Genomic DNA, 11,782 nt, shown 5'->3' with positions numbered 1-11,782 from the left:
CTGTGGCTGGCATCTTCAGAGGATTGCTGGTGCTCATGTTGATCCGGCTCTGTTCTTCTCATTCAACAAAGACAGGGAATGAGAAGAACAGACCCGGATCAACATGAGCACCAGCAATCCTCTGAAGATGTCAGCCACAGATGCAGGCGAAACGTCAGGAGAGAATGCTGCTAGAACATGGCCATACAGCCCGGAAACCACACAGCACCCCCCCAAAAAAAATCTAGGTGTGCTCGCTACCGCACCCAGCTATCTCCTTTATCAGATGGCTGTTTCCTTCAGTTATGTCCTGAGGCTCTTGCGCCTCATCTCTGTAACAAAGGAGAGTTCAAATTGTCTAATGGTGGTCCCTGCACGTCTTCCAATGGCTGGGACCTCTAGGTGCTGCCAGCAGAGTTTAATTTGCAAATCCAAAGGGGTCTTTGTCCTCGCTAAGGAGTTGGCTGGGTGTTGGTCTAAGCTGCATTCCAGGGCTGACTTCCTTGTTCCTTAATATCAGCTTCTACAGGCTACTGCTTTTACTAAAAGCAAAAGTATCAAAATAACTTTTCTTAAACTTAAACATTAGGGAAACAATACAATACAAGCACATAAGAATCTCCTAAATTAACAATAACAAAACCCTAAATTAACTGGAGTATCTGATCAAACTAAAGTCCTAAACAGCAAGCAAATCATAAATCCAACTCTAAAGAGGCTTTTATTAAATCATAGAAGGGCATAAGCAAGAGGGAAACCATATAACATGGGCACAATCACATGTTTACGTTCTTTGCAAGCCTTATGGAGGCTTCTAAACCACGCAGGTCTCTGCGCCCTGACATGGAGCCAGTGTAGTCGTGTAACTTGACTCAGGAAAATATTTTGTTTATTTTCCTGGGTGGTAACATTAGGACCTACATACAACTATATTACTTCCTTCCCAATGCCTGATATCAAAGTTATCTATACCATTTTAACATTGTTTTGAATACATCAAGCCCAACACCATTTCTTCTCTATTTCCAAACATCCCCTCCCATTTCAGCCAAGCAAAGTATATCAAGTTTTTCTTTGAAATGTCCACCAAAAATGCATATTCTTTTCTTTCCTGTAGAACTCTCAAAGGAATCACTCTAATCGCAATGGCATCTGCTATCTTGATAGTTGACTTCTTGTGAATTTCCAAATGTTGTTCTGACATTTCTGTGGAATCCAAATACATGACAGTGTCTCTACACAGTCCATTCACTGTGGGGGGTTTTGAATGAGACTGTAAATTTTTTCAATCCTTGGAGCCAGTTCTTAATATTTCAGTAGTTGGCTAAGGCTGAGGAGATCTTCTGCTTCAAATCTTCCTTTCTTGGAAAGCCAAGACTCAATGAGTTTTGGGCAGTGCTCATAAAATTAATACTAGGTCATGCCTAGTCTTGAAGAGTTTGGAATGTTGTGATGAAAATAAAACACAAAAAATTCTGGAGATTTGACAGCCCTTAATAGTTGGCTTGGAGGTTTGTGAGATTAAGTTAATATTAGGGGGAAAGGGTGCAAGGCAATGCAGCAGGTTTGTCGATGAGGTCAGGGGAGAACTTGGGGCTTCCTCTCCAAGATGGCGGCGCGTTAACTTCTGAGTCACGCTGAGCTCCAGGATAATCTTAAGTAATTGCTTTCAGGCTTATCTTTTAATGTTTATATTAGCGTTTTATTGTTTTATGGCCCTCGGTTTTATTGCCAGTGGTGTTGCAGTTTGTTGGCTGAGATAAGCAGTGTGGAGACCAGGTAGTGGGAGTTACAGTTAACAACTAATAGCTGCCAGCATAAGAACATAAGAACATAAGAACATAAGAACAAGCCAGCTGGATCAGACCAAAGTCCATCTAGTCCAGCTCTCTGCTACTCGCAGTGGCCCACCAGGTGCCTTTGGGAGCTCACATATAGGATGTGAAAGCAATAGCCTTCTGCGGCTGTTGCTCCCGATCACCTGGTCTGTTAAGGCATTTGCAATCTAAGATCAAAGAGGATCAAGATTGGTAGCCATAAATCGACTTCTCCTCCATAAATCTGTCCAAGCCCCTTTTAAAGCTATAAAGGTTTGTGGCCATCACCACCTCCTGTGGCAGCATATTCCAAACACCAATCACACGTTGCGTGAAGAAGTGTTTCCTTTTATTAGTCCTAATTCTTCCCCCCAGCATTTTCAATGTATGCCCCCTGGTTCTAGTATTGTGAGAGAGAAAAAATTCTCTCTGGGCGTTTTCGCACACACTGTTTGTTGCAGATCTGGCATGTGAGGTCGTCGCAGTATCACACATCTGTTCGCACACACTTAAGCCGAAATGTGTGCCGACCCCCTTTTTGTGCCACATTCCAGCCGTTGTTCCACATTTTTCCTGTCGCTCGATACTTGTGCAACTTTTTGGGAAAACGCAGTTTCCCCCCACAATTTGGTGCCTAGTTGCGAAACAAAAGTGGAGCGAAAGTGGATCAGGCGGCAGCGAGGGTTTACGCCCAGCGTGTGACGAGATTTGATCCATCCAATGGGAGTGCGACGGGGCGTTCTGGCTGCGCGCGCACATTCCTTTGTTCCTTTTGCATCTCACTCGACTTCCCCCCCTGATACCGTTCGGTCGTGTACGCCTTGCAGCTCGACCCACCGAGGCCACGTGGCCCCGTTGCACGGTGATATTGGCCCAGCACGGTGACTCGTCAGCTCGTCTCCTGCCCCGTTACCGCGGTGCAACGTTTCGAAGATTCTCGTTAACGGGATGGGAGGAAACTTCGAAGCGCACAAGCAATCGGCCGCCATTTCGGGTAAGGGTCCGGGTAGGGGCGTATCATGGCGGCCGGAGGAGACGAAGGACCTCATTGCCGTGTGGGGGGAAGAGGAAGTTCAGCGCTCGCTGAAGTCCACCTACCGCAACTTGGACGTATTTGAGAGGGTGGCAGTTCAAATGCGCGAAAGGGGGCACAACAGGACGTCCGTTGAGTGCAGGACGAAGGCAAAGACTTTGAAAAGGGACTTTAAGCGGATACACCAGCACAACAACACTTCAGGGAATGGGCCTCGGACGATGCCCTTCTATGAGGAGCTCGAGCAGATGTTGGGGGGGGACAGGACGATCAACCCCCCGCATCAGCTCCGGGCGACAGAGTGCGTCGTGACCGCTTCTCCAGACGCGGCCGCGAGGGATTCCACCAGCGTTGGGAGCAGAGACTTGGAGACCATAGACGCGAGACCCCTGCAGGTTTCCACCCCATCCCCTACATCCCAGGGTGAGTTTTCCTATACTTCTGCCTGATACCCCCGGATGCAGCGCTTGCTCTGTTGTGCCTCTCTTGTGATGGGGCACTCCAGACTCTGCACGCTTCACTTCTGGGTTGGTTTAACTGTGGTCCCCGCTCATGTCCTATTTCTCTGTAAGGTGCGGATGTGCAGGGGGGGGGGGGAAGGCTTGCATTCCTGCTGTCGCTGTTGTTGCACAGTGCAGTGTACTACAGGGTGAATCCTCAATTCTCCCCTCTCTCCTCTTTGGTCAACGGTTCTGCACGCAGCTACTGAACTTGTACGCTTTTCGCCAACAGTTTCCACCTCAGAAATCAGCAATTCTCCAGAGGACGATGCCACGCAGATCCCTATGTCGCAGATGAGTGGTGAGTTCATTGGCTGTTTAGCCTGCTGGTGTAAGGCCATGCTTTGTGGTGTTCCCACGACATCCCTCCATCACAGTGCGCCAAAAGTGGGGACGGGTTAAGGGGCACAGCTGTTCTTGATGGAATTTCCCCCAAAACAACAGTGCACATTCAATGGTTTCCTGCCAGGAGAGCGATGCAGGGAGCAATGGTCCCTCACAGGCTTGGCGGGCATGTGAGGTGACCACAACAGGATGCCTCTTAGCCATTGCATGTTAGTGCTGCGTGTCTGCGCCCTGCCAGGGTGGTGTGCTGCTGAACGATTGTGCGGCCAAATACCCTGCAGCACTCAGCACTCACAGCGCAATGCGTTAGTGCTTGTCCAAAAGGAAGAAAAGTGATGAGTGCGGCCTCATGTTCTTTCTCCTTCATGGCAGCTCTCTTTGCAGACACCTCTGGTGACATGAATGATGTCCTTGACCATCCTATTGCTGGGAGTTCTGGTGCAAATGAAGGTGCGTTGAAACACAAACCCCAACCCCACCCCAGCGATTTTTGGTGGTAGGCACTCTGAGAGCATCGGACAACCACTCCATTGCACGACAAGAGAAGACAGCATGCCGCAAAAGTGAGCTGCTCATTACTCGTGCCCACTGAGCTCTCACTGCTTGATTCTCAATGTGAATGCTAGGGGTTCTGATTCAGCTTCTCTGCAAACCCTGGGATGCCTATGCAGATCTGCTCATGTGCTCAACAAGAAAGTGTGTCTCCCTCCATGCGAGCCTAGGGTAGATGACAGTGGATTCATAAAAGTTCCTTCCATCACCTGGCTATTAATTTTGCTTCTTTCCACAACGATGTCCTCTTACAGGCTCCACACCCCTGCCCATGATGGAACTGACTTCACCAGAGCGGAGAATGACTGCTGACAGGCGGCGTGTGCGACGTGTTGGAGTGCTCGCTGACTTTGCGAAGGCCATGGTGGAGCAGGGAGAGGTCGAGGCAATGGAGAGGAGGCGCTTCGAGGATAGGCGGGAAAGGGAGGTGGCATCATTCATGCAGAGCCGCGCAGAGCAAAACAGGGAGCTGTCATCGCTGAGGCTGGCCATCGACAGGGGGAATGACATAATGCAGACCCTTGTGACGGCTTTGCTGCAGCGCATGGGCTCCTCGGGTGGCAGGGGTGCTGGGGGTTCATTGGGCGCCTCTGCTCCTGCGGTCGCATCACAAACCTTGCCTGCCCCAGCGTTTCAGCAGTGCCTGCCCACTTGTGAAATTGCTGGCCCAGCTGCAAATCTCAGTGGAGATGCGGCAGAGGTGACTTATCCCACTCTGGCTGAGGACACCGACTTGGAGTCCTGTGTGGGCGCCACGGCGCCCCTCCCATCACAGGTGGAGGACCTGATGATGGTTGGGGAGACCTCTGAGCTGTGCTGCACTCAGGTGGCTTGCCAAGAATCACAGCCAATGCACAAACGCTTGAGGAAGCCCAAAGCAAGAATGGACCTGTGAGGACCTCCCCCCCCCCTGTTATTTCTCTGTCTGCCACCACCACGGGCAAGCCCCCCCCCTTGTATTACATAGGTTAGCTAGCGATGTGCGTTTAGGCATCAGAGTTAAATTTGTTTAGTATTTTAAAACAGGCTACACATGGCTGCCCTCTCAGGTAGGTTGCCAGGAGAGGATGGTCATGGAAAGCAGACAATCCTCTGCTTTGCAGAGATGTAACCAGCAATCGACCCACCCACCCTTGTTTTCTCTGTCTGCCACCACCACGGCAGAAACCCCCCCCCCTGCTTTTACATAGGCTAGTGATGTGCGTTTAAGCATCAGAGGTTAATTGGTTTAATATTTTAAAAAGGGCTACACGTGCCTGCCCTCTGTGGTAGGTTGCCAGGAGAGGATGGTCATGGAAAGCAGACAATCCTCTGCTTTGCAGAGATGTAACCAGCAAGCGATAATAAACCATATGCACAAGCATTTGTGAAAATTGCAATTGCCTTTATTGTGTGATTTAAGCAATGCATTTACAGCTAAGACAACTGAGGGCCGCGGGAGATGGGTTAGGGAAGTTTGGTGCTTGTTTCGCTGGATGCCGCGCCATGTGGTTTGCCTGCCTTCTCTGCAGCCCTCCGCTTTTCCAGGAGCCTCCTGGCGGCCCCCTTCCTCCTGTTCATCCACTTCTCAACCACAGCCAGCCTGCGCTCCAGATCCCTGTCTGAAGAGTGTGGAAGATATAACACAGTGAAAAATTTAGATGATGCAAGGCGCGGGGTCTGGTTCCTGCTGCTTGTGTCCCCCCCCCCCCTTCAGAGCTCTTCAGTACCGCAAGCCATCCCGCTCCATGCAGAAAATTCTGCTGCCGCAACCCGCTTAAACCAACCCCCCCCCCGGCCCAGTTTTCCATGCTCACAGTTGGCATCCAGCGATGGCTCTGTCTGAGTGCCAACTGCACGTGTCGTGGTTTCTGTTTCAGAGCGCCCTGCCGTGGTGAGAGCCCCCTCTGTGTCCCTAGACATTCCTTGCAAACATGGAGAGATTGCAGAGCCAGTTAGCATTTGAAGATGCTGGACACAACTCTCAGTAACATGGGCAACGTTGGCATCCAGCGGCAACACCCTTCCCAAAGAACATGGCACTCTGGGTAGGCTTACCCTCATCTTCACTGCACTGCACCTGGGTGGCCCCCTCGCTCCTCTCCTCCTTGGTTTTGGTGGTGGGCGAAGCTGCTCCTGAAGGGAATAGGGGGATGCATGGCTTTAAGCTCCAGATAGCCACATACATCTAATTTTTAAAATTGCGCTCTCTCCCACATTCAACAGAGCCCCTGCTGTCAGTGTGTGCAGCGGAAATGCACTGTCAAACACCTGCCACGGTTTTTGGGAAATGCATTGCATGCCGCGTGTGTGCGTGCGTGGCAGCCGTTGAACAGTGAATTTTCGAAAACTCTCCCTCTCCCACCCTCATTGAACAGGAGGCCAGCATGTGGGGCTCCCATCAGACAAGGGTAGGCGTCGCAAACTGCATGCAAGTTCCCCTATTGCTTGACTTTCTCAAGTTTGTAAAGTTCTTCTCCAGTTCTTAAAGTTTGCCTTAGACTACACACATCAACTTTCTCAAGGTGGGGCAGGGAATATGGTGCGCTCATCAGAGCGTCCGCTGTTGGTTAAAGAGTGTAACCTTTCTGCACGTTGATGGGTAAACTTTGCGGCAATGCAAGCAACGGGAGAGGCAGAGTGGCCTGAAACACTCACGTCACAATGCGCTCCCACCATGATTTAAATGCGCTTTGCAGCTAGACCATAAGGCCAGACTGAGAGCATGCATGTGCGGGAGGGGAGATAAACGGTGCTCACATGCCCGCTTTAATTTGCATGACTAGGGAAGTGGTAAGGGAAGAGGAGAAAGAGTGTGCCCTCCGGCCCCCTTCCTCTACTGCAGCATGCTCAAAGGGCATCACATTCCCCTCTCACTTGCCCACCCTCAGAAGACAGCACTTGGCGTGGTTGGATCAGACACAGCCTTTAAATGCTGGGGCTGGCCAAAGTAAACACAGCAATTACATTTGGGCTTGTTCATGAGAACCTGAATTGACAAGGTAAGGCTTCACATCACCAGCCGCACGCGTTGGGGGGGGGGGTATGCACCACGGCCCGGGAGTGGTCTGGCTCTGGCTGTTAACCTCAAAAGCCACCGCTGCACAGTGCTCATTGCTACCTGCAATTTGCTCGTTCACACAATCACACCTCTAAGCGTTGTGCTCAAGCAGACCCATTGCCGCAGAGTGCTCTGTAACACTAAAGTAGAAGTCACACTCCTTCTAGCTAAACTCACAATCTCACTGATTGGTTGGTTCTCAGTGGTGCTCAGATTAAAGCTAGCAGGTGCATTTGAAACCAGAAACTGGTTTGTCTCTGCAAGAGCATGCTGTGGAAAATTACCAAACTCACCCCCCTTCATTTCCGATGTCTGCTCGGGACCACCAGCCTTCAGCCAAGCCTCGCGCATGAGGGAGTAGTGCTTTGGCCTCCCAGCGACGCTTGGTTCTCCACTGCAGGCCGCTCTCAGCTTTAAGTACTCTTTTTTGAGCGCTTTCCACTTGTTTTGAATCTGAGTAGGGCTCCTGTTGTGTCCCCTCCTTGCCATGGCCTTGCTGAGGCCGGAGTAGATTTTCCTGTTGGGAGCCTTCCCGCTACCCACCAGGTTCGGCGCCACCCCCCTGCTGATCACAGACAGTATCATCGCCTCCACCTCCTCTTCCGACCAGTTCACACCCCGAGGGGACGACATATCGACCCTTAAGTGCTCACTGTTACTGAGGGTGATAGAATTGCGAGAGGGGGATGGGCCAACGAGCCCGCACAGGCGCCTTGGAAGGGCAGCCTAGTGAGCTAACGGGAAAACGACGTGACGTTGCATGTTTAACCCCGGAACTTCCTGTCCCTCATGCCTCCAGCGCACAGGCTGTGAAACTGCTGTTAGAGTGCTCCCAGCAAACAAGCATCCATGCGTTACGCAACAGGAGTCCTGGCAGTGTCCTATGAACTTCCAGTGCACAGTCCTCACTTAAGGCCTCAATGTTCCCACACATACCTCATAATAATACAATTTTCCGCCCGCGTTTATAGGTCGGGGCTGTCATGACCCCATCTTGGAGCTTGCCCAGGGACCATTGAATTCCAGGAGTGTTTCCCCCCCCCCGTACAAACCACCGCATCTTTTTTTCACGCCTCCCAAAGGTAGCACCGTGCACCCACTAATCAACTCATGAGACAATTCCTTTAGCAATTGAAAGGTGGTTCACCTGGATGCTGTCTCCAAGTGTGAGTGGAGAGGGGGGGAGATGTGTGGTAGAATTGAGAGACCGCAGGCGTGTAGGTTTGGTTTATCAGTGGAAAAACTTTATTATGGAAAATAAAAATACACATTTTGCACATTAGCGCACACACCAATGGTACAAGACATGAACGGAGGAGACTACTGCTGCACAGGGCGGTTGCAGTAGAGGTAGGTGGCCAGGGCATTCCTCACCGCCTTCCCCCTTGCCAGATGCTGATCCTCAGAGTAGGACCCCTCACCCTGGTCAATTATGATGGGCTGCTGCTCTTCCATCTGAGTTAGCAGGGGGCCAGTCCGCCATTCACTCTCCGGAGAGTCCTGATTTTCCGCTTCGCATAGGTTGTGTAGAACAACACAAGTGGCAACCAGGGAGTTAACCCTCTCCACCCTTATGGGCAACTTGTGCCACAGGCACTTCCACCTCCCCTTTAATCGCCCAAAGGCACGCTCCACAACACATCTGGCCCTGCTCATTCTTCTGTTGTACAGGCGCTCTATCGCGTTCCGTGGATGAAGGTATGGCTTTACAAGCCACCTCCGCATGGGGAATGCGCCATCCGCCAAAATCAACGGTGGGACAGCCACGCCGTGAATGGACAATACAGGGTTAACTGGGAAGAAGGCACCCCTGTCCATGGCCTGTGTGAAATGGCAACCCCTGAAAATGTGCGCGTCGTGGCTTCTACCGGGGTGACCAATGTCCACCTCAAAGAAGCGTCCTTTGTCATCGCAAACAGCCATAAGAACAATGGAGGCCACCCTCTTCCTGTTGATGTAGTCCGCAGGGGCGTCCGATGGGTTTAGAATCTGTATGTGGCACCCATCAATTGCTCCGACGCACTGTGGGAAGCCTATGTTGGCAAATCCGCGCATAACCTGGAGGTTGTTTGGGAAAAACAGACAGTTAGTGTCATGGCGCCATTGCTCTGTGTCTCTGAACAGCGGCAGGGTGAGGCACATGAGTGTGCTATGGGACGATTCTGCAGGCATGCCCCTTGCCATGGGCGCTACTCTCCTCATCAGATATCCTGCTCTGAATTTTCTTCATTTCCTCTCTTCTCTATTTTTAATACAGAAAAGGCGGGAGGGCCAATTGGCTGAATGGCCCTCCCTGGATTAAAATCTGGGCCCGTCCTGGTACCGCAGCACTGCCAGGACAGGCCCCAGTTTAAAAAGGGATGCTGCCGCACCAAATTCACACACAAACCTGTGTGGGTTGTGGTTGCCCATTGCCTGGCAACTGTACCAATACAGTGTGCAATGCCAGGCGCTTAGCCGAAACCGCCCCTTAAGGAGTGGTGTCGGAGGGCGCCATTTCCCCAAGATACTCAAATGCGACAACAAATTCTTAACGCCATATCTGCCTCAACCCCTGCGATCACGGTGAGGATATCTGCCCCTGGGTGGAACCTTCCCCAGCCCTTCCTCCCAAAGACAGACCCCAGAATGTTCAACATTTTTGCCCTCTCTGACCTGAGCGCACCCCACAGCTCCCTTTTTCTTCCAAAATTAGATATGCATACCCACAATTCCTGGACGGTCCGCTCTGGGTTCGGAACGTCGCAAAGACGCATCCCGATGACGTTGTTGAAGCCTACCCACCACGGGAGTCGCCTCCCCCCCGTCCATTTCCGAATAAAATAAAGAAAGGGGAACAGGTGTCCCCCACTGCCTGAACTCTGTGTAATCAAACTCAAGAAAATTCGAAACTGTACCTCAGGGCCACCAGACCCAAGAGACACGCACCCAAAAAGTGAGAGTGTGCACGACTGGTAGCACTATCAAACCCGCTGTCAGCCTACCTTCTCCACTGGATCCGCAAACCGGACAACCCTCTTGAACAGGATGTTCTTCACGGCTTCACAGAATTCATGGACAGCCTCGAAAGCGGTGGTGGTGCCCACTCCAAACTGCTGCCGCACCTCCCTGAAGGAGTTGGGACTGGCCAGATACCAAATGGCCATCCCCACTCGCATCTCCACGGGCAACGCCGCCCGCATGCGTGTGTCTTGGCGCCTCAATGCTGGTGCTAGGCTGTCAACGATCCTCTGGAACGTTCCTCTGCTCATGCGGAAGTTCTTGAGCCATTCCTCATCGTTCCATGATGACCACACGCAGTTATACCACCAGTCCCTGCTACGGTGCGGGTACACCCAGAAGCGGCGCGGCGTGGGGGCGGCGGCCAAGGCAACCCAACGGCGAGACCCACGCGCCCTGCGCCCACTGACCGGCGAAAGTGCAGAAGCCTGCGGCAAACTATCATGCACATCCGTGGCGTGCATGAAGGCTTGTGCGGCAGACACGACCCTCGTCCAGTGGCACAGAAGCGTCACAACCAGAAGAAGCAGCTCTGTCTCCTCTGTGTCCGGAGGCATTGCGACCTGATGGCTTTCCATCTGATATTATGCCCACAAAGCAGTTCTGTAGCAAAAGCGAGGCACAACTAGTGAGGGCAACCTACTAACCAGGTAGCAGTACCTCGACTCCTTGGTAACGCGAGAACTCGAGGCTACGATATGAAATGGCGACGAGATCACGTCTCAATCAACGCGAGATGTATCGAGCTAACGGCGGCCAATCAGGGGTTTCACCCACCCACGTCACGTCCTCACGTGACAACGAGGCAACGCCCTCACGGGTGACGCAAGGAACGTTTAGCCCACCCCCGGACCGCCCAAGGACTGCGCGCAAGCCAATCAGATTCGTCGTTTGCACCGCATTCCTGTGAGATGCAAAAACACGGGACTCGCGAAGCAAGGGGAAGATGCGTGACTACAGGGCCATGTGCAAATGCCATCGAGCGACGAAACTACATTAAAAAGGCAAGGAATCAATGCGGTTCGCTTTTATTCTGGAACAAAAAGTGTGTGCGAAAACGCCCTCTGTCAACATTTTCTACCCCATGCATAATTTTGTAGACTTCAATCATATCCCCCCTCAGCCGCCTCCTCTCCAAACTAAAGAGTCCCAAACGCTGCAGCCTCTCCTCATAGGGAAGGTGCTCCAGTCCCTCAATCATCCTTGTTGCCCTTCTCTGCACTTTTTCTATCTCCTCAATATCCTTTTTGAGATGCGGCGACCAGAACTGGACACAGTACTCCAAGTGCGGTCGCACCACTGCTTTATATAAGGGCATGACAATCTTTGCAGTTTTATTCTCAATTCCTTTTCTAATGATCCCCAGCATAGAGTTTGCCTTTTTCACAGCTGCCATGCATTGAGTTGACATTCCCATGGAACTATCAACTAAGACGCCTAAATCCCTTTCCTGGTCTGTGACTGATAGCACTGACCCCTGTAGCGTGTATGTGAAGTTTGGATTTTTTGCCCCTGT

The 11,782-nt window shown here is 51.6% G+C and overlaps 1 protein-coding gene across 1 annotated transcript; it reads right to left on the bottom strand.

The window, feature by feature from the left end:
- Window positions 1–7,092: 7,092 nt before the first annotated feature.
- Window positions 7,093–10,823, bottom strand: LOC125425617 (putative nuclease HARBI1). Its single transcript, XM_048483186.1, has 4 exons — window positions 10,251–10,823; window positions 8,656–9,324; window positions 7,753–7,992; window positions 7,093–7,194 (listed from the first exon to the last, which is right to left on the bottom strand). Exons 1-4 carry the CDS (start codon window positions 10,821–10,823, stop codon window positions 7,093–7,095), a joined length of 1,584 nt encoding a protein of 527 aa, XP_048339143.1.
- Window positions 10,824–11,782: the final 959 nt, after the last annotated feature.

Source organism: Sphaerodactylus townsendi, unplaced genomic scaffold (genome assembly GCF_021028975.2).
Source record: "Sphaerodactylus townsendi isolate TG3544 unplaced genomic scaffold, MPM_Stown_v2.3 scaffold_966, whole genome shotgun sequence".
Classification (NCBI taxonomy): domain Eukaryota; kingdom Metazoa; phylum Chordata; class Lepidosauria; order Squamata; family Sphaerodactylidae; genus Sphaerodactylus; species Sphaerodactylus townsendi.
Note: the sequence above shows the minus strand (reverse complement) of the source record. Positions and strands in the feature narration are given on the sequence as shown.